Source organism: Oncorhynchus gorbuscha, linkage group LG10 (assembly GCF_021184085.1).
Source record: "Oncorhynchus gorbuscha isolate QuinsamMale2020 ecotype Even-year linkage group LG10, OgorEven_v1.0, whole genome shotgun sequence".
Taxonomy (NCBI): Eukaryota; Metazoa; Chordata; class Actinopteri; order Salmoniformes; family Salmonidae; genus Oncorhynchus; species Oncorhynchus gorbuscha.
The window spans coordinates 34,357,256-34,380,725 of record NC_060182.1 but is presented as its reverse complement, the minus strand read 5'-3'; the positions used below and the strand labels follow the sequence as shown (position 1 = coordinate 34,380,725).

The following is a 23,470-nucleotide window of genomic DNA, read 5'->3' as shown; positions in this document are numbered from 1 at the left end:
ATCACAGACTATTGTAACAAATCCTATAAATTATCAAATGTCATTCCCTCAATAATGTCATCATGAAGAAGAAAGACACGATAATAGTTATTTCAAAGTTAACAATATAAGTTTGGTGGACTAGTGGTTAGGATTCGGCGTTTTCACCGCAGCGACCCAGGTTGGATTCCCGTTCAGAGAATATAGACCGTTATACCAATTTAACAATATAATTTTCTGAGCAGTTCAGATTTCCCTGGTGGTCTAGTGGTTAGGATTCGGCGCTCTCACCGCCGCGGCCCGGGTTCGATTCCCGGTCAGGGAACATGTCATTTTTAATGTTGTTTTTTTCAAACAACTGTACTACCGAAGTACGTTATACCAAGTTAACAAAATAATTTTCTGAGGAGTTCAGATTTCCCTGGTGGTCTAGTGGTTAGGATTCGGCGCTCTCACCGCCGCGGCCCGGGTTCGATTCCCGGTCAGGGAACATGTCACTTTTAATGTTGTTTTTTTCAAACAACTGTACTACCGAAGTACGTTATACCAAGTTAACAAAATAATTTTCTGAAGAGTTCAGATTTCCCTGGTGGTCTAGTGGTTAGGATTCGGCGCTCTCACCGCCGCGGCCCGGGTTCGATTCCCGGTCAGGGAACATACGTTTTATGTTTGTTTTTTAAACAACTGTACTACCGAAGTCCGTTATTCCAAGTTAACAATATAATTTTTTGAACAGTATTTATCATTTTCTGAAAAATTCTGCATTTCGTGGTGGTCTAGGGGTTAGGTTTTGGCACTCTCACTTCCGCGGCCGGTATTCGATTCCCAGTCAGGGAACACAAGTTTTATATTTTTTAAACAACATGACAATCACCGTTTTACCAGTCTATTATACTACCGTATCATGGTTATAGCTGTGAACTGTAACAACAATACTCACTTTTATTTCTCTCTTTATTTTTCCAGAAAGGTATAGTATCCAAAATCAGAACAGACCACTTTTGTTTTAATTGTAAATTCTCTTAAAGTACAAAAATACATTACTGTACATTTGTGATTGTTATGTTCTTATAATGCAATAGTAGAATATGACAATGACATTTTCCTTCAAACAGTTGGACAACATACATAACTACATATTGGAAATACTACTTCATATTTAGAATGAATGAAAGTTTGGAACCAACACTGTCAAAGCCATACCCAAGTTATCAACCTCCTGCATAATGTTTACTCTTTGAAGGGGTAGTGTGGACCATGACATCAGGTTAAAGTAATGAAGGGAGTAGTGAGATTACAGATGGTTGAGAGAAAAATAGATTATGTTGGAGGGAACCACTGTTCTGAGATGGGCTTCTTTCAGACCCAGAGTTCTCTCTGTCAATCCCTAGAATCCTGGACACATTGTTCTGTGTGGGAGAGACAGAAACCAGTAGAGACATGAGGAATTAGTTGTAATATTAAAGATGAGAAAATACAGTATTTTCTGTTCTTTATGTTTGTGATTGTTCTCACAGACACTTACCTTCACGCTTCACACCATGTCTTCAAAAGGACTTGAATGTATTGGAATGTCTACAAGGAGGCAGAAAGACACATCTCGTAAACAATGGAAATCACTTTGAGGTATCACTTCAGGTTAAAGTAAGTTTTTCAGCTTTAAATGTAACTTTATTTACTTGCAGCATTAATGTCATTCTAATGTCGTTCACCAGACTCTTCCTCCCCAAGCACTGTTCGCAATTAGCCTGGGGACGAAGTTAATATCATTCAAACATCATTCACCGCCTATGGAGTTCCTGCAGAAAGTAGTAGTAGTGCAGTAGTGTGCCCAGTGTTTTACCTCATTGACATAGCAGGGACACTGATGGAGTGGCCCAAGGAGGGGCTGGTGCGTCCGAGAGCAGAAACAGAGACAACGAGAGATTAGTAAGAGCATCATGTAGTTTAGCAGTACAACATGTAGTATAAAGGACTAGTATAGTAGTACATCATGTAGTATAGCATGTAATATAGTACTAGATCATGTAGTATAGCAGTACAACAATTGGTATAGCAGTACAACATGCAGTAAAGTAGTACAGCATGTAGTATACAGTAGTAGTACAGTGTGTAGTATAGTAGTGCATCATGTATTAAAGGAGTGCATCATGTAGTATACAGTAGTAGTACAGTATGTAGTATAAGAATGCATCATGTAGTATAGGAGTGCATCATGTAGTATACAGTAGTAGTACAGTATGTAGTATAAGAATGCATCATGTAGTATAGTAGTGCATCATGTAGTATAGCAGTACAACATGTAGTATACAGTAGTAGTACAGTATGTAATATAAGAATGCATCATGTAGTATAGTAGTAAATCATGTAGTATAGCAGTACAACATGTAGTATACAGTAGTAGTACAGTATGTAGTATAAAAATGCATCATGTAGTATAGGAGTGCATCATGTAGTATACAGTAGTAGTACAGTATGTAGTATAAGAATGCATCATGTAGTATAGGAGTGCATCATGTAGTATACAGTAGTAGTACAGTATGTAGTAGAAGAGTACATCATGTAGTATAGAAGTGCATCATGTAGTATAGGAGTGCATCATGTAGTATACAGTAGTAGTACAGTATGTAGTAGAAGAGTACATCATGTAGTATAGAAGTGCATCATGTAGTATAGCAGTACAGCATGTAGTATACAGTAGTAGTAGTACAGTATGTAGTATAAGAATGCATCATGTAGTATAGGAGTGCATCATGTAGTATAGGAGTACATCATGTAGTATACAGTAGTAGTACAGTATGTAGTAGAAGAGTACATCATGTAGTATAGAAGTGCATCATGTAGTATAGGAGTGCATCATGTAGTATACAGTAGTAGTACAGTATGTAGTATAAGAATGCATCATGTAGTATAGGAGTGCATCATGTAGTATACAGAGTAGTAGTACAGTATGTAGTATAAGAATGCATCATGTAGTATAGTAGTGCATCATGTAGTATAGCAGTACAACATGTAGTATACAGTAGTAGTACAGTATGTAGTATAAGAATGCATCATGTAGTATAGTAAGTAGTAGAAGAGTACATCATGTAGTATAGTAGTGCATCATGTAGTATAGCAGTACAACATGTAGTATAGCAGTACAACATGTAGTATACAGTAGTAGTACAGTATGTAGTATAGTAGTACATCATGTAGTATAGTAGTATATAGCACATGAGCAAGAAAAACAGATAAGATCAGTAGCAGCTTAATATATCACATCGAATATATCACATCGAAATCAAGGTTTTTCACTATCACAAGGCCAGGAAACTCCTACTATCCTTACCGAGGTGGGCTTGGCAAAGGCAGTGCCCTGTCCGGTTAATGGGCAGCATTCCAGGAAAGAGATGGGGAAAGAAAGATGGTCAGATAAAGTAATCAAGAGGCCACATGGAGGTGTAAATATTGACAGTGCGCTGTATGAGTGAGAAGAGTGTGTGTGTGTGTATATAAAAAAATTACTTCAACAATTAATGGCAAGCAAAAATGCATCACAGCGACAGCTATCCTTTACGCAGGCTCAATTTAAAGGCTATGAAGGAACAGTAAAGTAGATAAAGGGATAATGTTGCCAATTAAGACCGACTGGTCTGATTCGATTAAGGCTGTTGAATTTCTCCCTGTGATTGCGTAAACAAAGGTACAAGAAGAAACCTTTGTCCTCAACAATGTGTCCTGAGAAGGGTAGTGGTGTAAAGTACTTAAGTAAAAATACTGGAATGTACTACTTAAGAATTTTGGGGGGTATCTGTACTTAAATATTTATTTTTGACAACTTTACTTCACTACATTCCTAAAGAAAATTATAACCTTTTTACTGCATGAATACATTTGCCCTGACACACAAAAGTACTTGTTACATTTTGAATGTCAGTTGTATTGCTTCTTTAAATCAGAACAACAATTTTCAGCTGTGCTAACAACATTTCAAAAGGGGTTTCTAAAGTGTCACAAATATTACCGAAGGTGACTCCCCTTCTTGTTCGGGTGGCGCTCGGCGGTCGTCGTCGCTGGTCTACTAGCTATCGCCGATCCGTTGTTCTGTGTTCGTTTAGTTTTGTCTAATTGGTAGCACCTGTTTCTAGTTTGATTGTTAGGATAGGGTATATATAGTCTGTTTAGCCCGCTTCTGTTTCGTGCGGGCTTGTTCGTCTGTTTTGTTGGTTGAGTGTATTTTGTTGTATTTTGGGTTACACGCTGTCCGGTTATATTTCTCTTCATTTGTATTTTCACTTTGTACATGTATTGTTTCGGGACATTAAAGCGTGTTGTTTTTCCCACATCTTTGCTCTCTGCGCCTGACTCCACACCTCTTCACTCATAACTGTGACATAAAGATCAATAAAACTTATAAGATAAACTTGGATTAGCTAATACAATGTGCCATTGGAACACAGGAGTGATGGTAGCTGATATTTGGCCTCTGTAAGCCTACGTAGATATTCCATTTTAAAAAATCAGCCTTTCAGCTACAATAGTCATTTACCACATTAACAATGTCTAATACTGTATTTCTAATCAATTTGATGTTATTTTAACAGACCATTTTTTTTTGCTTTTCTTTCAAAAAGCAAAAACATGAATACCCAAGTTTAATTTACAATCGACTGACACAGCCATGGCACGATGGCCAAGAACATTTTGTTTTTTATTACAGGGTTGTTGCTCTAGCACCTCGGCTGTTATACACCTAGGCCTATATCGTTACGATCAAGAATATAAAAAGGTAGCATAAATAGCTTATATAGAAATATATAATATACCTCTCTCTCGCTTAGAGAAGTGTTCTACCGTTAACTTGAATCAGTTTATCCCCGTGTTAACCAGCCCACCACACTAATAGAGACAACAACCCTGTTGACGATACCTAATCCATTTGCTGGTGGGTAACGGAACAATAATCATCATTTACATTTTTTATAATGAGATTTATTTTTTAAATGTAAAAGGCAAATGACACCAATTATTTTAGGATCATATAGGCCTATTCCAATAGAGAACCTAGGCAGGTTTTTAATGATATTGTCCTTTATCATTGCCCTATAATAAATCTATTCATATTTATTACGTTTTATCTCAACAGCTATTCATTCTAATTCACATCAGCGAACAATAACATATTTTAAGTCATAATATACACGACCTCTACAATTAGGCCATATCATATCAAGTTAAAAAAACAACCTTGGTATTTCTAATGTACAATCTTCAAATTAAATAAGTAAATCAATCATAAAGAAAAAAGGTCAGCCTTACCCATCTTTGCCTTCCCCTAAATCAAAACCTGATATTAAGTCCATATAGAAAAGGGATAAGTTCATCATACCCATTCTGCATTACCATAAGTCCAACCTTATTTTAAGTCCACAGTTCCATACTGCATGAATAAAAAAAGTTGTTCATGCAAAAAAAAAAGTTGTGTACTATTTAACGCGGTGCAAATATCTATCGGGGACTACTTCAACAGGAGGTAGCTAATCACTCACAGCCACGTTGTAATCTTAGAGTCCTTGAACATTTGGTTGTTTACATATAATCTATTGACCACTAGACGAACATTCCGCTTCACTTCTCGGAGCCGTTTGAAAGTGGGGTACAGGGCACGTCGTCTCTCCACTATTTTATGGGGAAATTGTTCATCAATAGAGAATGAGGTGTTATTCAATCCTCTAACCTGTTGTAACAAAGCAATTTCCCTTTTGAGGTGGCTCAGCATAGCTACAATCGGACGGGGCCTTCCCTTTGCTCTGCCCTTTCCTCTGAAAATCAATTGTTTCCACCTGTTCGTCCGTCATGTTGAGATTACTTTTCCTGAACACCTTGATTTTTCCTCCGTTGACAAATAATTTGTGTTCATCCTCCTTTTATTCCCATTATTATTTTTCATACTTCTGCACTTTAGATCAAGTAATTCGGCTTTCATTGTTTTATTATCATACCGTAGCCTCTCTGTAGTGTCTTCTAGGGAGTCCACGGCAGTTTTCAATATCTTATTTTCCACTCTTATTTCATTTTATTACTGTAATCCATTCTTATTTTTAAGGCCTCAAACTCCCCCAGTAACCCAGGCAATATACAATTTTTTTGAACTGCTCGCTCATGCTTGTAAGTACGGCTCTATCTTCTGGAGACAGTTATAAAATCGTCCCCCTCCCAATGTGACATTTTGAAGTTTTGGCGGCGGCTTCCCATCAGTTTCGCTTGTAGAACTCGAGGAAAGATATACTCTGTTGTTCACTTCGATGTATGCGTTTCTTTTTCAAGCATATACAAATATGGATCAATAAATAGTTCCAGATTCTCAATATTATCCAGAATGTTTGTTTCGTAGTTATCAGCCAATCCTCAATTGTTGTGATTAATACATGCAACAAACTATGCCTACGCTGCCACGTCAGACTTGGTCTTTTACCAAATAGGGCTATCTTCTGTATACCACCCATACTTTGTCACAACATTTTTTTGGTTAATAGATGATTCCATTTGTGCTATTTCATAGTTATTCACTATTATTCTACAATGTAGAAAATAGGAAAAATGAGGAAAAACCCTGTAATGAGTAGGGGTGTCCAAACTTTTGAATGGTTCTGTATATATATACTGTTGAGCTGAGGGTACCTCATGTCCCCAAGTCTCCTTGTAATGGCCACACCCACTGTGGACAGGGCAGCACTGGTCATCTGTCCTGCATTAGAGATACTCTCCTGGGTCCTCTTATACCTAGTCACAGAAAGCAAGAGAGAGAGTCGGAGATCTAGAAAAGACAGGAAGTTTATATTTTGACTACCAATCAGTCGGCATGACTACTATAGTATATCAAGGGGGAAAGGGCAAAACGTAACTTATGTCACCGAGGTTTGTTCAAAGTACACCCTACGCGAGGACTTCATTTGCATATTGGCCCATCCACTTTCTTGGATCCTCCTTTTCACAGTGACGAGCTTGCTGTGTTCCACCACAGCATCAGCAGGAGGACACATGCTATGAGCACGGATGGACTGGTTGAAGCATGATAGGTGAAACCCCAAAACATGAGCCATCAGCACCTTCGTAGTCACCCTGTGCAGATAGCCAGATTCCCCCCACCCCCTCTGTTTTCACCAAGTAAAGTGCTCCCTCCCCGGCCAGGCCAGCCACAGCCTGTTGTTAATGCTGCTGCCAATGTTAAGAAAGGCTATTGGACAGGCTATTAACAGGCCTCTGATCCAGCTGACCTTAAAATCCCATCAGCTGTTCCAACATAGAGCTTAGAACAACATAGAACAAGAACCCTTTTAGCAAAGCCCGTCTTGGTTAAATTCACATATATAATGGATAGTGACCACTCACACGTTAGATCGGCTGATGTCTTCCAGAGTAGCTGAGGCTGTCAGATATCTGTAAATACAGAGGTACATTATCATCAGAGCTCCATCTTAGAGAAAGCATTAAGTACTGAAGATGAGCATGCATTTCAGGATTATGTACTGTAGGTATTATGCCAGGCAAAAACAGGGTGCTGACATTGTATGCTTTTCTACAACATTCTGCCAGAAATAATAATAGATGCAATAGCTGCTTTGGCAGGCTTGGTTCACCTTTGACCAACTTTTACTCACATTAAGTCAGAGTCAAATCTGCCCTGCTTCATTTGCAAAGGCTCTCTATTAGTTTGAAGTCTATCTACAGTTTTTGAATGCCTTCAAATCTGATAGTGTCTCAGGGGGAGTTGGGATAAAACACATTTCCAATTTACAAATGCATATTATACACAATTATACACAAGTACATGTGTGAAATATGACAAATATACTGAACAGAAAAAGAAATGCAACATGTGAAGTGTTGGTCCAATGTTTCCTGAGCTGAAATAAAAGATCCCAGAAATGGTCCATACGCACAAAAAGCTTATTTCTCATAAATGTTGAATGTTCATTTCTCTACCATAAGCCATCTTAGGGAAGCTGATCTGGGTGCTCGTTATCCTCACCAGGATCTTGACCTGACTGCAGTTCGACTTCAGTGGGCAAATTCTCACCTTCGACGGCCACTGGCACGCTGGAGAAGTGCGCTCTTCACGGATGAATCCCGGTTTTAACTGTACCGGGCAGATGGCAGACAGAGTGTATGGCGTCGTGTGGGCGAACGGTTTCCTGATGCCAACATTGTGAACAGAGTGCCCCATGGTGGCGGTGTGGTTATGGTATGACCAAGCATAAGCTATGGACAACTAACACAACTGCATTTTATCAATGGCAATTTGAATGAGCAAAGATACCGTGACGAGATCCAGAGGCCCATTGTCGTGCCACCTCATGTTTCAGCACGATAATGCACAGCCCCATGTCGCAAGGATCTGTACACAATTCCTGGGAGCTGAAAATGTCCCAGTTCTTCCATGGCCTGCACACTCACCAGACTTGTCACCCATTGAGCATGTTTGGGATGCTCTGGATCGACATGTACGACAGTGTGTTCCAGTTCCCACCAATATCCAGCAACTTCGCACAGCCATTGAAGAGGAGTGGGACAACATTTCACAGTCCACAATCAACAGACTTATCAACTCTATGTGAAGAAGCTGTGTCTGTTGCACTCCATGAGGCAAATGGTGGTCCAACCAGATACTGACTGGTTTTCTGATCCACGGCTCTTATTTGTTTAAAAGGTATCTGTGACCAACAGATGCATATCTGTATTCCCAGGCATATGAAATCTATAGATTAGGGCATAATGAACGTATTTAAATTGACAGATTTTTTGTTGTTGTTGCAGTGTACAGTATATGTATATGATATTTGATTAGGATCCCCATTAGCTGTTGCAAAAGCAGCAACTACTCTTCCTGGGGTCCACACAAAACATGAAACATAATGCAGAATGACATAATACAGAACATCAATAGACAAGAACGGCTCAAGGACAGAACTACATTTTTTTTAAAGGCCCACATAGCCTACATATCAATGCATACACATAAACTATCTAGGTCAAATATGGGGAGAGGCGTTGTGCCGCGAGGTGTTGCTTTATCTGTTTTTTGAAACCAGGTTTGCCGTTTATTTAAGCAATATGAGATGGAAGGAAGTTCCATGCAATAAGGGCTCTGTCACGCCTTGGTAATTGTATTTTGTGTTTTTGTTATATGTTTGGGTAGGCCAGGGTGTGACATGGGTTTATATGTTGTTTTCGTATTGGGGTTTGTATTAGTTGGGATCGCGGCTGATTAGGGGTGTTGTTAGGCTTGGCTGCCTGATTCTCAATCAGAGTCAGGTGCTTATCGTTGTCTCTGATTGGGAACCGTATTTAGGGAGCCATGGTTTCGCTTTGTATTTCGTGGGTGATTGTTCCTGTCTTTGTGTAGTATTCACCAGATAGGCTGTAATTAGTTTCAAGTTCCGTTTGTTGTTTTCGTCTTTAAGTTATTTCATGTACCGCGATTCTTTCATTAAAGTCATGAGTAACCTACACGCTGCATTTCGGTCCGACTCTCTTCTTTCAACAGACGAACGCCGTTACAGGCTCTATATAATATGGTACTCTTTCTTGAATTTGTTCAGGATTTCGGGACTGTGAAAAGACCCCTGGTGGCATGTCTGGTGGGATAAGTGTGTGTTTGTTAGAGCTGTGTGTTAGTTGACTTATCAAACAATTTGGGATTTTCAACACATTAATGTTTCTTATAAAAGAAGAAGTGATGCAGTCAGTCTCTCCTCAACTCTTAGCCAAGAGAGACTGGCATGCATAGTGTTTATATCAGCCCTCTGATTACAATCAAGAGCAAAGCGTGTAGTAGTAGTGATTCCACAGACTTAAACTCTTTTTTAAGAGTTTCAGTGACTTCATTAGCTGTGATGCGTAAATGGTTGAATCATCAGCATACATGGACACACATGCTTTGTTTAATGCCAGTGGCAGGTCATTGGTAAAAAGAAAAAAAGTGTAGAGGGCCTAGAGAGCTTCACTGCGGTACACCACACTTTACATGTTTGACATTAGAGAAGCTTCCATTGAAGAAAACCCTCTGAGTTTTATTAGATAGATTGCCATATTGTGGATTCAGAGCTGAGGTTAAAAAGCCATAACTGTCATGTATTGTATTGTCATGTCTTGTCCCTGTGCTTTCTCTTCTCTTCGTTTCCCCCTGCTGGTCTTATTAGGTTTCTTTCTCTCTCTCTATTCCTCTCTCTCTCTATCGTTCCGTTCCTGCTCCCAGCTGTTCCTCATTCTCCTAAGGACCTCATTTACTCTTTCACACCTGTCCCCTATTTTGCCCTCTGATTAAGTCTCTATTTCTCTCTCTGTTTCTGCTTCTGTCCTTGTCGGATTCTTGTTTGCTGTTTGCTTTGCTTTTGTTCCGTCCAGTTGTATTCTGCCTCGTCATCAGATACTACGTGTGAGCAGGTGTCTCTATCCTCTACGGCCCGCGCCTACCCGAAGGGACCTGCAGTCGGTTGCCGCTAGCCCTGCAACTCTCCTCAACAACTAGAAGGGGGACTCTCCTGTTAAACTAGAGGATTTGTGTTTTCCCTGTTTGGACTTCCCCTGTAATGATTGAGGATTTATGTTTTCCCTGTTTGGACATTAAAAGACTCTGTTTCCGTTATATCGCTTTTGGGTCCTCACTCACCTGCATAACAGAAGAATCCGACCAAGAATGGACCCAGCGATTTCGGATTCTCTCCACTCAGCCGTCGAGTTCCAGGGAGCGATGCTAGGCAGACACGAACAGGAATAGTCTGCTGCTCGACATGCCGTTGAGACCCTGGCCGCCCAAGTCTCCGGCCTCTCGGAGGATATTCACAATCTCCGCCTCGATCCACCGGTTACCTCCTGGGCTTCCGGGTCTCCGGAGCCCAGAATTAATAACCCACCGTGTTACTCTGGGGAGCCCACTGAATGTCGCTCGTTCCTTACCCAGTGTGATATTGTGTTCTCTCTCCAGCCCAACACGTACTCCAGGGGTACTGCTCGTATCGCCTACGTCATATCTCTCCTTACTGGACGGGCTCGTGAGTGGGGCACGGCTATCTGGGAGGCAAGGGCTGAGTGTACTAACCAGTATCAGAACTTTAAGGAGGAGATGATACAGGTTTTTGATCGTTCTGTTTTTGGGAAAGAAGCTTCCTGGGCCCTGTCTTCCCTATGTCAAGGTAATCGATCCATAACGGATTACTCTATAGAGTTTCGCACTCTTGCTGCCTCCAGTGACTGGAACGAGCCGGCGTTGCTCGCTCGTTTTCTGGAGGGTCTCCACGCTGAGGTTAAGGATGAGATTCTCTCCCGGGAGGTTCCTTCCAGCGTGGATTCTTTGATTGAACTCGCCATTCGCATAGAACGATGGGTAGATCTTCGTCACCGAGCTCATGGAAGAGAGCTCGCGTTAACAGTGTCCCCCCTCTCCGCATCTCTACCATCTCCCCCCACTGGCTCAGGTGTTGAGCCCATGCAGCTGGGGGGTATTCGCATCTCGACTAAGGAGAGGGAACGGAGAATCACCAACCGCCTCTGTCTCTATTGCGGTTCCGCTGGTCATTTTGTCATTTCATGTCCAGTAAAAGGCCAGAGCTCATCAGTAAGCGGAGGGCTACTGGCGAGCGCTACTACTCTGGTCTCTCCGTCAAGTTCCTGTACTACCTTGTCGGTCTTTCTACGCTGGACCGGTTCGGCAGCTTCCTGCAGTGCATTAATAGACTCTGGGGCGGAGGGCTGTTTTATGGACGAAGCCTGGGCTCGGGAACATGACATTCCTCTCAGGCAGTTAGGGGAGCCCACGGCTATGTTCGCCTTGGATGGTAGTCCTCTCCCCAGGATTCAGCGTGAAACGCTACCTTTAACCCTCACTGTCTCTGGTAATCATAGTGAAACCATTTCTTTTTTGATTTTTTGTTCACCTTTTACACCTGTTGTTTTGGGCCATCCCTGGCTAGTGTGTCATAATCCTTCTATTAATTGGTCTAGTAATTCTATCCTCTCCTGGAACGTCTCTTGTCATGTTAAGTGTTTAGTGTCTGCTATTCCTCCTGTTTCTTCTGCCCCCTCTTCACAGGAGGAGCCTGGTGATTTGACAGGGGTGCCGGAGGAATATCATGATCTGCGCACGGTCTTCAGTCGGTCCAGGGCCACCTCCCTTCCTCCTCACCGGTCGTATGATTGTTGTATTGATCTCCTTCCGGGTACTACTCCCCCACGGGGTAGACTAGACTCTCTGTCAGCTACCGAACGTAAGGCTCTCGAAGATTATTTGTCTGTAGCTCTCGACACCGGTACCGTGGTCCCTTCCTCCTCTCCCGCCGAAGCGGGGTTCTTTTTTGTTAAGGAAGAGGACGGGACTCTGCGCCCCTGCGTGGATTATCGAGGGCTGAATGACATAACGGTTAAGAATTGTTATCCGCTTCCCCTTATGTCTTCAGTTTTCGAGATTCTGCAGGGAGCCAGGTTCTTTACTAAGTTGGACCTTCGTAACGCTTACCATCTCGTGCGCATCAGGGAGGGGGACGAGTGGAAAACGGTGTTTAACACTCCGTTAGGGCATTTTGAATACCGGGTTCTGCCGTTCGGTCTCGCTAATGCTCCAGCTGTCTTTCAGGCATTAGTGAATGATGTACTGAGTGACATGCTGAACATCTTTGTTTTTGTTTACCTTGACGAGATCCTGATTTTTTCACCGTCACTCCAGATTCATGTTCAGCACGTTCGACGTGTCCTCCAGCGCCTTTTAGAGAATTGTCTTTATGTGAAGGCTGAGAAGTGCGCTTTTCATGTCTCCTCCGTCACTTTTCTCGGTTCTGTTATTTCCGCTGAAGGCATTCAGATGGATCCCGCTAGGGTCCATGCTGTCAGCGATTGGCCCGTCCCTAAGTCACGTGTCGAACTGCAGCGCTTTCTCGGTTTCGCGAATTTCTATCGGCGTTTCATTCGTAATTTCGGTCGAGTGGCAGCTCCTCTCACAGCCCTTACTTCTGTCAAGACGTGCTTTAAGTGGTCCGTTTCCGCCCAGGGAGCTTTTGATCTCCTCAAGAAGCGTTTTACATCCGCTCCTATCCTTGTTACACCTGACGTCACTAAAGAGTTCATTGTCGAGGTAGACGCGTCAGAGGTGGGCGTGGGAGCCATTCTGTCCCAGCGCTCCCATTCTGACGATAAGGTCCACCCTTGCGCGTATTTTTCTCATTGCCTGTCGCCGTCGGAACGTAATTATGATGTGGCTAACCGCGAACTGCTCGCCATCCGCTTAGCCCTAGGCGAATGGCGACAGTGGTTGGAGGGGGCGACCGTTCCTTTTGTCGTTTGGACTGACCATAAGAACCTTGAGTACATCCATTCTGCCAAACGACTTAATGCGCGTCAGGCTCGTTGGGCGCTGTATTTCACTCATTTCGAGTTCGTTATTTCTTATCGTCCGGGCTCAAGGAACACCAAGCCTGATGCTTTATCCCGTCTCTTCAGTTCTTCAGTAGCCTCCACCGACCCCGAGGGGAGATTCCCTGAGGGGCGTGTTGTCGGGTTGACTGTCTGGGGAATTGAGAGGCAGGTTAAGCAAGCACTCACTCACACTCCTTCTCCGTGCGCTTGTCCTAGGAACCTTCTTTTCGTTCCCGTTCCTACTCGTCTGGCCGTTCTTCAGTGGGCTCACTCTGCCAAGTCAGCCGGCCACCTCGGCGTTCGGGGTACGCTTGCTTCTTTTCGCCAGCGTTTTTGGTGGCCCACTCAGGAGCGTGATACGCGTCGTTTCGTGGCTGCTTGTTCGGACTGCGCGCAGACTAAGTCCGGTAACTCTCTTCTTGCTTCTGCTCCTGGCCTTGCTGTGTCTAAGTCTGTCCCCAGACACCGCATCTCTCCTGGTCCTGCTCCTGGCCTTGCTGTGTCTCAGTCTGTCCCCAGCCACCGCATCTCTCCTGCCCTTGCTGTGTCTCAGTCTGTCCCCTGCCACCGCTTCTTTCCTGCCCTTGCTGTGTCTCAGTCTGTCCCCAGCCACCGCATCTCTCCTGGTCCTGCTCCTGCACTTGCTGTGTCTCAGTCTGTCCACAGCCACCGCCTCTCTCCTGTTCCTGGTCTTAGCCTTGCTGTGTCTCAGTCTGTCCCTAGTTGTTACTCTCCTGGCCTGTTTGGTCCTGATTGCTCAAACTCTTACAGTTCTCTACCCGTGTCTCATTTTTATAATAGTAATTGCACTAGATTCCCTCTTCATCGTTTCCCGTTACGGTCCTGAGGAGAGGAGTTGGGTTCCATCTCGGGACGTGCTGGACCGTTCGCTGATCGATGATTTCCTCCGTTGCCGCCAGGTTTCCTCCTCGAGTGTGCCAGGAGGCGCTCGGTGAGTGGGGGGGTACTGTCATGTATTGTATTGTCATGTCTTGTCCCTGTGCTTTCTCTTCTCTTCGTTTCCCCCTGCTGGTCTTATTAGGTTTCTTTCTCTCTCTCTATTCCTCTCTCTCTCTATCGTTCCGTTCCTGCTCCCAGCTGTTCCTCATTCTCCTAACGACCTCGTTTACTCTTTCACACCTGTCCCCTATTTTGCCCTCTGATTAAGTCTCTGATTAAGTTCTGCTTCTGTCCTTGTCGGATTCTTGTTTGCTGTTTGCTTTGCTTTTGTTCCATCCAGTTGTATTCTGCCTCGTCATCAGATACTACGTGTGAGCAGGTGTCTCTATCCTCTACGGCCCGCGCCTACCCGAAGGGACCTGCAGTCTGTTGCCGCTAGCCCTGCAACTCTCCTCAACAACTAGAAGGGGGACTCTCCTGTTAAACTAGAGGATTTGTGTTTTCCCTGTTTGGACTTCCCCTGTAATGATTGAGGATTTATGTTTTCCCTGTTTGGACATTAAAAGACTCTGTTTCCGTTATATCGCTTTTGGGTCCTCACTCACCTGCATAACAATAACACGTGTTTTTTTCAACAACAGGTTAGGGTCAATAATATCAAAAGTTGCACTGAAATCTAACAGTACAGCTCCCACAATCTTATTATTATCAATTTATTTCAACCAATCATCAGTCATTTGTGTCAGTGCAGTACATGTTGAGTGCCCTTCTCTATAAGCGTGCTGAAAGTCTGTTGTTAATTTGTTTACAGAGAAATAGCATCGTATTTGGTCAAACACCATTGTTTCCAACAGTTTGCTAAGAGCTGACAGCAAGCTCATAGGTCTGCTGTTAGAACCAGTAAAGGCGCTTTACCACTCTTGGGTAGCGGAATTACTTTGGCTTCCCTCCAGGCCTGAGGACAAATACTTTCCGCTAGGCTCAGATTAAAGATATGACAGATAGGAGTGGCTATAGAGTCAGCTACCATCCTCAGTAGCTTTCCATCTAAGTTGTCAATGCCAGGAGGTTTGTCATTATTTATCGATAGCAATCATTTTTCCACCTCTCCCACACTAACTTTACAAAATTAAAACGTGCAATGCTTTTCTTTCATAATTTTTTTTTTATGCATGAATACAATTTCTCACTTGTTTGATGTTGGCATTTCCTGCCTAAGTTTGCCCACTTCGACAATGAAATAATCATTAAAATAATTGGCAACATCAAATGGTTTTGTGATGAATAAGCCATCTGATTCAATGAAAGATGGAGCTGAAATTGTCTTTCTGACCATAATTTCATTTAAAGTACTCCAAAGATTTTTCCCCCACATTTTTTATATCATTGATCTTGGCTTCATAATAGTTTCTTCTTCTTTTTATTGAGTTTAGTCACATAATTTCTCAATTTGCAGTAAGTAAGCCCGTCAGATGTGCAGCCAGATGTCACGCCCTGACCATAGAGAGCCCTTAGTTCTTTATGGTGTAGTAGGTCAGGGCGTGACTAGTTGGTGCTAATATGGTTCCCAATCAGAGGCAGCTGTTTATCGTTACCTCTGATTGGGGATCATATTTAGGTAGCTATTTCCCCACCTGTGTTTTGTGGGATATTGATTGTTGGTTAGTGTGTTTGGGCACTACGTCCTCACGGTCTTTGTACATTTTGTTGTTTTGTTTTGTTAGTTTCACTAAAATATATATGTGGAACTATACTCACACTGCGCCTTGATCCGCTCATTTCCAAGATCGTGACACCAGACTTATTAGCCACTGCTTTTGCCCCATCTCTTTCAACCATACAGATTTTCAATTCCTCATCAATCCATGGAGCCTTAACAGTTCTAACAGTCAGTTTCTTAATTAATAGGTGCATGTTTATCAATAATTGGAAGAAGAAATTTCATAAATGCATCAAGTGCAGCGTCTGGATGCTCCTCATTAATCACATCAGACCAACAAATATTTTTAACATCATCCACATAAGAGTCACAGCAAAATTGTTGTATGATCTCTTACACACTATTTTAGGCCCAGCTGTTGGAACTTTGGCTTTCCTGGATATAGCCACTATATTGTGATCACTGCATCCAATGGGTACGGATACAGCTTTAGAACAAAGTTCTGCAGTATTAGTAAAAATGTGATCAATACATGTGGATGATCTTGTTCCTGTAGTGTTTGTAAACACCCTGGTAGGTTGATTAATAACCTGAACCAGATTACAGACACTGGTCACAGTAAGAAGCTTCCTCTTGAGCGGACAACTTGATGAAAACCAGTCAATATTCAGTAGACCTCTCTGTTTATATCACATACAGTATCAAGCATTTCACACATTATTTAGATACTGACTGTTAGCACTTGGTAGCCTATAGCAACACCCCAAAAGAAAAGGCTTTCGATGTGCCAAGTGAACCTGCAACAAAAACACTTCAATAACACTTGACATAAGAGCTTCTCTAAGAATTACAGGGATATGGCTCTGAATATATACAGCAACTCCTCCCCCATAAACATTTCTGTCTCTTCTATACATGTTATATCCTTGTATTGCTACTGATGTATCATCAAATGAATTATCTAAGTGAGTCTCAGAAATTGCTAATATATGAATGTCATCTGATGTTAGCAAGTTATGGATTTCATGAACCTTATTTCTAAGGCTACATATATTAATATGGGCTATTTTCATCCCTTTCCTGGGTAGCTTATCAGAGATAGACATAATACTGAAAAGAGCAAACAAAGCAAGAGAACAAAATATACATTCAGGAGTGCATTAATCACTTGGTGTGTGTGTGTTGTGGGGTTGAAGCTACGAACCCATAGGCTTGACTCTATCATCCCTTCCAGGCTTCTGGGAGGGAGGGAGGGTGGACAATGAGCCTGTCATAGCGGATGTAAGCAATGTCCCCACGCGCTCTGGCAGCTTTCATGGCTGGGATCAGTTATCTCAGTTACCTATTTCCTAAGATATACGTTCCTCTCAAGTTCTTCGCTCTTTCTAGAACAGCTACCTTGTCCTTGAACCTCAGGAACTTGACCACTATCGGCCTGGGCCTATCACCTGGGCCGGGGCCGGGTTTTCCTGTCCCGTGGGTGCGCTCCACCTCAATCTTCCTGAGATCATTTCCCTCACTTTGTCCTCAGTCTCCGTCCAGGTCTCATGTGGAGATTCTGCAATTCCGTCCACAACCATGTTATTCTGCCTTGAACTGATGTCCTCTCTCAATGACTTACAGATTGCTGTCATCAACTCATCGAGCTGACCATGGGAGAACTGCAAAATGTTCTTCAGGTCCTGGACCTCTCTGGTCAGGTCGTCCATTATTTTATTAGTAGAATCCACGAGTATTTGGACAAAACACTTGAAGCTATTTTCTTGTTGTTGTAACAACTGCTTGTAGGTCTCTATTTGTTTGTTTAAAAGATCATTCACGTGTGATAGAGAGACACCAATGTCCTCAACGGAACTCCTGCCAGCTTTGGTCTTTGCCAGTACCCACCAAATTATTATTATTATTACTACTATTCTGATACTAATTATGATGTATTATTGTCAAGCTTGTTTTGTAATTCAGTGACAGTCACTCAATCAGCCCATGTCAGCTAACTTTGTTTAGATGGATAATTTAGTCTTTATAATGCCTCGGGTTACTTTAATACATTTCTGATGTTGTATAGGCGGTTGAAGAAGCAGGAGTGTTGTGTGACATCATGAGGGCATCTCACAGGTGGAAGTACTTACGCATTGGAGGTCTGGACTTCCTGCCAGCCTTTGGACAGGTTTTGTTTAATCTCACTGAAGGGGCCAGTACCCAGCTGCCTCCTGATGTCCATTGCATATTTCTCTTTGGCCAAGAGTACCTGCCGCAAAGTCTGTATTTCATCCTCCGTCTGAGCAGAAAAAAAATGACAGAAAGGTTTACAACGTTCAGAGTAAAAATAATAAATTGTGGATTTTCTATGACTTGTCTTTTTCCATTAATTTGGGTGCAAATCAAAATCTGAACGAACTATTATGCTAAGAGACAGATTCAACATAAATGAATATGACAATGTTTGACAACATGAAGAATGGGACAAAAGGGCGAAGTTGGACAGACACAGAGAGAGTAATACCTTTGCCAGCTCCATCTTTAAATCAAACTCATCCTCCTCTGATAGACCGTTAGTCGGACTTCCAATTCCTGATATTCCAATGGAAATGTTCCTTGGTGAAACATTTTCCCCACTGTAACCTTTGAAAGGATAGATGTTACTGTCTACAATGCATACCCATGTCAATGCTCGAACTGTGACTTCATAAATGTTCAGTTGTTGACATAAATTACTGCTCTACTGGCAGTTCATCTTCATTTCGTCAACTAGTCTCAACTAAAGAGATGCTCTGCTTTTTTGACACCACAATCCAAAAGCAAGTTCTGCAGGCTCTAGTTTTGCCTAATCTTGATTATTGTCCAGTCTTGTGGTCCAGTGCAGAAAGAAAGACTTAGTTAAGCTGCAGCTGGCCCAGAAGAGAGTGGCACATTTAGCTCTTGATTGTAATCAGAGGGCTGAAATAAATAGCATGCCAGTGCTATTTATGCATGCCAGTCTCTGTTGGCTAAGAGTTGAGGAAAGACTGACTGCATCACTTCTTCTTTTTATAAGAAACAATGTGTTGAAAATACCAAATTATTTGCATAGTCAACTTACACACAGCTCTGACACACACACTTATCCCACCAGACATGCCACCAGGGGTCTTTTCACAGTCCCGAAATCCAGAACAAATTCAAGAAAGCGTACCGTATTACATAGAGCCCTTATTGCATGGAACTTCCTTCCATCTCATATTGCTCAAATAAACAGCAAAGGGTTTCAAAAAACAGATAAAGCAACACCTCGAGGCACACCTCTCCCCTATTTGACCTAGATAGTTTGTGTGCATGAATTGATTATGTGGTTCTGTCCTTGTCTATTGATGTTCTGTATTATGTCATTCTGTATCATGTTTTTTGATTCGTGTACTTTTGCATTAGCTAATGGGGACCCTCATAAAATACCAAAATACCAATACCAACTTACTGCTGAGAGTTAGAATAGTAAAATGCACAAGGTGCAATTTCGAAATTTGGTTGTGGAACAGCAGTCTTTCTCTTGTAATATCAGTCACTCAATTAGCCCATGTCAGCTCAGTTTTTTTTAGATGGGTAAGATAGTCTAGCGGCCAGCAATATAAACTTGTCGTAATCACGGGTATAGACCGGAGGGCACCCATTGATTTTGTTAGTCACACTCAGTCAGATATCATATTAAACATGCAATGCAAACATTTCTCTAGACCCTATGGCAAAATCTGTAGAATTGCAGGAAATTAGCTCTAGAACTGCTAATGTTTCTCTCCGAACCAAGGCAAATTGTTTAGAACTGCAGCAAACATGCTTTAAAACAGCAACATTTTCTCTACAACCCATGGCAAAATGTGTAGAATTGAACTCTAAACGTATATATATATATATATATATATATATATATATATATATATATATATATATATATATATATATATATATATATATATATATATATACGTTTAGAGTTCAATTCTACACATTTATATTTGTTTTTATCTCCGCTGTCAAGAGGACTCCCATTCGTTGTTCTCAATTTCGCAGTCCATGGTGCTGAATTCCATGCCTACCTGTAGCGCTAGCAATAACATTGCGTGTGGCTAATCACGCATAGCATGAAAGGCTATCTAGGCATGTATTCTTTATCTCACCGTGTGATACAGAGTAGGATGTCATTCATTAATTCATCCATTCATTGAACAATTCAACAATCTAGCCATAGTAACTTACCTTGCCTATTCATGATCAGCAGAGGCATGAACAACTCCGTTTCACCCAGCACTTCTTTTCCGTGTTCGTGCTATCGTTAGCTTTTGCTAAATGGTGTCCAATCCCTACTGTTCAATAATGGATGTCTCAAATGCTTCTCTATACTCACATTCAGTATCACGCTATGGTTTACATGCCAAAGTTATATACAGGAAATCAAGAACATAATGTAGTCGTATTGGAATATTAACGTTATGTTGCGTTGTTTATTCAACACCTAAGTGTTTTAAGAATGGGAGTTAATCCCGCACGTGAGTGTGTGAGATGATGGCGGCGTACACCTGTCGAGTAAACAAATTCGATGTATTTTTATACAGATTGTACATATTGTTCATCGATGTTATTTTGTCAAGTATAGGCTATCCTAATTCATTCAGAACCAACTTTGCTGCTGCTGCGGGAAACACAAATAGCCACCCGTGCAGGCTGTGCTGGATCTTTCAGCGTTGGTAAAATATCCATCAAGTGGTGAAATGAATGAGAGCTGAAGAGAAGATTCCACAGCACGGGCTCTGTCTCCATCTACCTCATATTCTAGAGTAGGCCTACAGTATTTCATAGGCCTATTGAATGTAGAATATTATGTTTTCAGTCTACTGTAATAGCACGACACGTAATGATCCTTGAATATCGTAATTGCAGCATAGCATGAGAATTGAAATGATAAACAAAACAAAGGTAAATGTTCAAGAACATTTATTTTACCAACAGCAAATCAGATCAATGACCCACTTTGTTTTCTTTCAGACACACAAGTATTACCATGCTACAACATAAAGGTCAAGATTTATACTACATATTTAAGTGTATGTACAAGAGACCTTAACCATTAAACCATGCATTGCAAAATTTAATGGCCACATCAAAACAACATACCATTTATAACTATAGCCGCTCATCATCAAAACCATGATAAAATAAGATACCTTAAATAAAATTGCATCAAATTACTATATCACTATCATTACACTATATGTTCTCTGTATCAAGAAAATGTTATGTCACCATTTCCTGATCATTGATCCAGTAGTCTTTAGTTTTTTTTTAACACATTGCATTCAACTCATTTAACAATTAGCATTTTCCAACATGTCAATGAAGAAGCGATAATAGGTAGGTATATCTATGGAATTTTTTTCTCAGGAGGGCACAGCAAACATTGTAAAAGGATCACACAGGTCAAATAACCATACCATCAAAAGCAGAGGGCAGGCAAGAGGAGCTCAGAAACCCATCATTGTAAACCATTGAAACACGTAATTGGCATTAATGAAAGAAACAAACAATGAAGATAATGGCTGTTTATGGCAAGTTATGTATTAGTTACACTGGACGTATATTCCGCTCTATATATTTCTATTAAAAACATTAGTATATTCTGGTTCTAGGATAAGAGCTGCCTGTAGTAGTGCTAGCCAGCTCATGAAATGACTTAGAAAGTACCAATATCGACACTCACAATTCAATGATGGTAAACACAAATTAACAGCATTGGACAATTACAAAACTCTTTAGAATTCCCTTCAACACAACTATAAAAACACGATGATGATAATATTCTTCAAATGCTCACAATATTTTCCTAAACATGATCTTTTTCGTCACATCTAAACATAGATGAATAGTGCTCGGAATAAAATGGACATCACACTCTAAATATGGATCAGGTCAAGGTTCTTGGCTTAGACCGTGTGGGGTACCACTCGGAACCACAAGAACAGAAAGCACTGGTAAAACGTATTAAATAACTGGATATCGAGAACATCCGTTCAAATGTGAAGAGAAGAAGTGTTGCTCAGAGACGCGTCCAAGCAATCCAACGGGACTGTGGGTGGCACAGTGGCAAGTAAGCTACACAAAATATACACGTGTAAACAAACGTATATATATATATCATATTTATCTTCTGCTGTTAGTCAGTTCTTCAATGCAGGGAAGTTAGAGGCAAGATTACAAGCATTCAATTCAGGTTTCAGGGGCTGGACAAAACAATACTTCCTATACAAGACAAGAGACCAAAGTAAGCCAAGTCAGATAACGGCCCAGATCCACCAAATGTTAAGAAAACAATGACGTCGTCATCCGCATTTCATGATATTGCCATCGTAAATCCCCACCCCCCTTCTACATGAACAGGTCTCAGGGCAACATAACCACAATGCACTTGGAAGGGCACAAACACAGGTAAACAGGAGTCCAAGGGTTTAAAAGGAGATGAAGGAAAGGAGCTGTATGTTTATAACTGGCATCAGCTGATGGCAATTCCAAACTGAGCATTGCGTAGCTCAAACCTTGGATGTGTAATGATTACTCCAGCATGAAGCAAAGACAATGAACAGCAAAACACCTCACAATCCAGAACTCCCTGAGCCGAGCCTCTCTTATCAGTGAGCAAAAAACATCAAGTAATCTGTACCCCAAAGGAATCACACTCACAAATACAGTACTAGTCAAAATTCTGGACACACCTATTCATTCAAGGGTTTTTCTTTATTTTTACTATTTTCTACAGTGTAGAATAATAGTGAAGACATCAAAACTATGAAATAACACATATGGAATCATGTTGTAACCAGAAAAGTGTTAAACAAATCCAAATATGTTATATTTGAGATTCTTCAAAGTAGCCACCCTTTGCCTTGATGACAACTTTGCACACTCTTGGCATTCTCTCAACCAGCTTCCTGATTAATGCTTTTCCAACAGTCTTGAAGGAGTTCCCACATATGCCGAGCAAACTTGTTGGCTGCTTTTCCTTCACTCTGTGGTACATTTCATCCCAAACCATCTCAACTGGTTTGAGGTCGGGTGATTGTGAAGGCCAGGTTATCTGATGCAGCACTCCATCACTCTCCTTCTTGGTCAAATATCTCTTACACAGCCAGGAAGTGTGTTGGGTCATTGTCCTGTTGAAAAACAAATGATCGTCCCACTAAGCGCAAACCAAATGGGATGGCATATCACTGCCAAATGCTGTGGTAGCCATGCTGGTTAAGTATGTCTTGAATTCTAAATAAATCAGTGTTACCAGAAAAGCACCATCACACCTCCTCCTCCATGCTTCATGGTGGGAACCACACATGCAGAGATCATCCGTTCACCTACCCTGCATCTCAAAAAGACACGGTGGTTGGAACAAAGAATCTCAAATTTGGACATATCAGACCAAAGGACAGATTTCCACTGGTCTAATGTCCATTGCTCATGTATCTTGGCCCAAGTAAGTCTCTTCTTCTTAGCGGTGTCCTTTAGTAGTGGTTTCTTTGTAGCAATTCG

The 23,470-nt window shown here is 41.6% G+C and overlaps 1 protein-coding gene and 3 non-coding genes across 6 annotated transcripts; 3 read left to right on the top strand and 1 right to left on the bottom strand.

Moving 5' to 3' along the window:
• The first annotated feature begins 232 nt into the window (after positions 1–232).
• trnae-cuc lies at positions 233–304 on the top strand. The gene has a single exon. It is a non-coding gene; the product is annotated as a tRNA-Glu (tRNA).
• Positions 305–397: 93 nt separating this feature from the next.
• On the top strand, positions 398–469 carry trnae-cuc. Its single transcript has one exon. It is a non-coding gene; the product is annotated as a tRNA-Glu (tRNA).
• Positions 470–562: 93 nt separating this feature from the next.
• Positions 563–634, top strand: trnae-cuc. The gene has a single exon. It is a non-coding gene; the product is annotated as a tRNA-Glu (tRNA).
• Positions 635–920: 286 nt separating this feature from the next.
• LOC124045115 (tumor protein D54-like) lies at positions 921–20,635 on the bottom strand. Of its 3 annotated transcripts, none has more exons than XR_006840790.1 (10): positions 20,156–20,634; positions 18,432–18,550; positions 18,058–18,206; positions 7,354–7,401; positions 6,643–6,744; positions 3,311–3,337; positions 1,823–1,867; positions 1,663–1,727; positions 1,505–1,554; positions 921–1,388 (listed from the first exon to the last, which is right to left on the bottom strand). XR_006840790.1 is itself a non-coding variant. In XM_046364355.1 (9 exons), exons 1-8 carry the CDS (start codon positions 20,181–20,183, stop codon positions 1,527–1,529), a joined length of 546 nt encoding a protein of 181 aa, XP_046220311.1. In that variant the 5' UTR covers positions 20,184–20,635; the 3' UTR covers positions 921–1,388; positions 1,505–1,526. The 3 variants fall into 3 exon arrangements, 1 of the variants encoding a protein (XP_046220311.1); XR_006840789.1 differs by having other exon boundaries at positions 1,659–1,727; positions 20,156–20,632; XM_046364355.1 differs by lacking the exon at positions 1,663–1,727 and having other exon boundaries at positions 20,156–20,635.
• Positions 20,636–23,470: the final 2,835 nt, after the last annotated feature.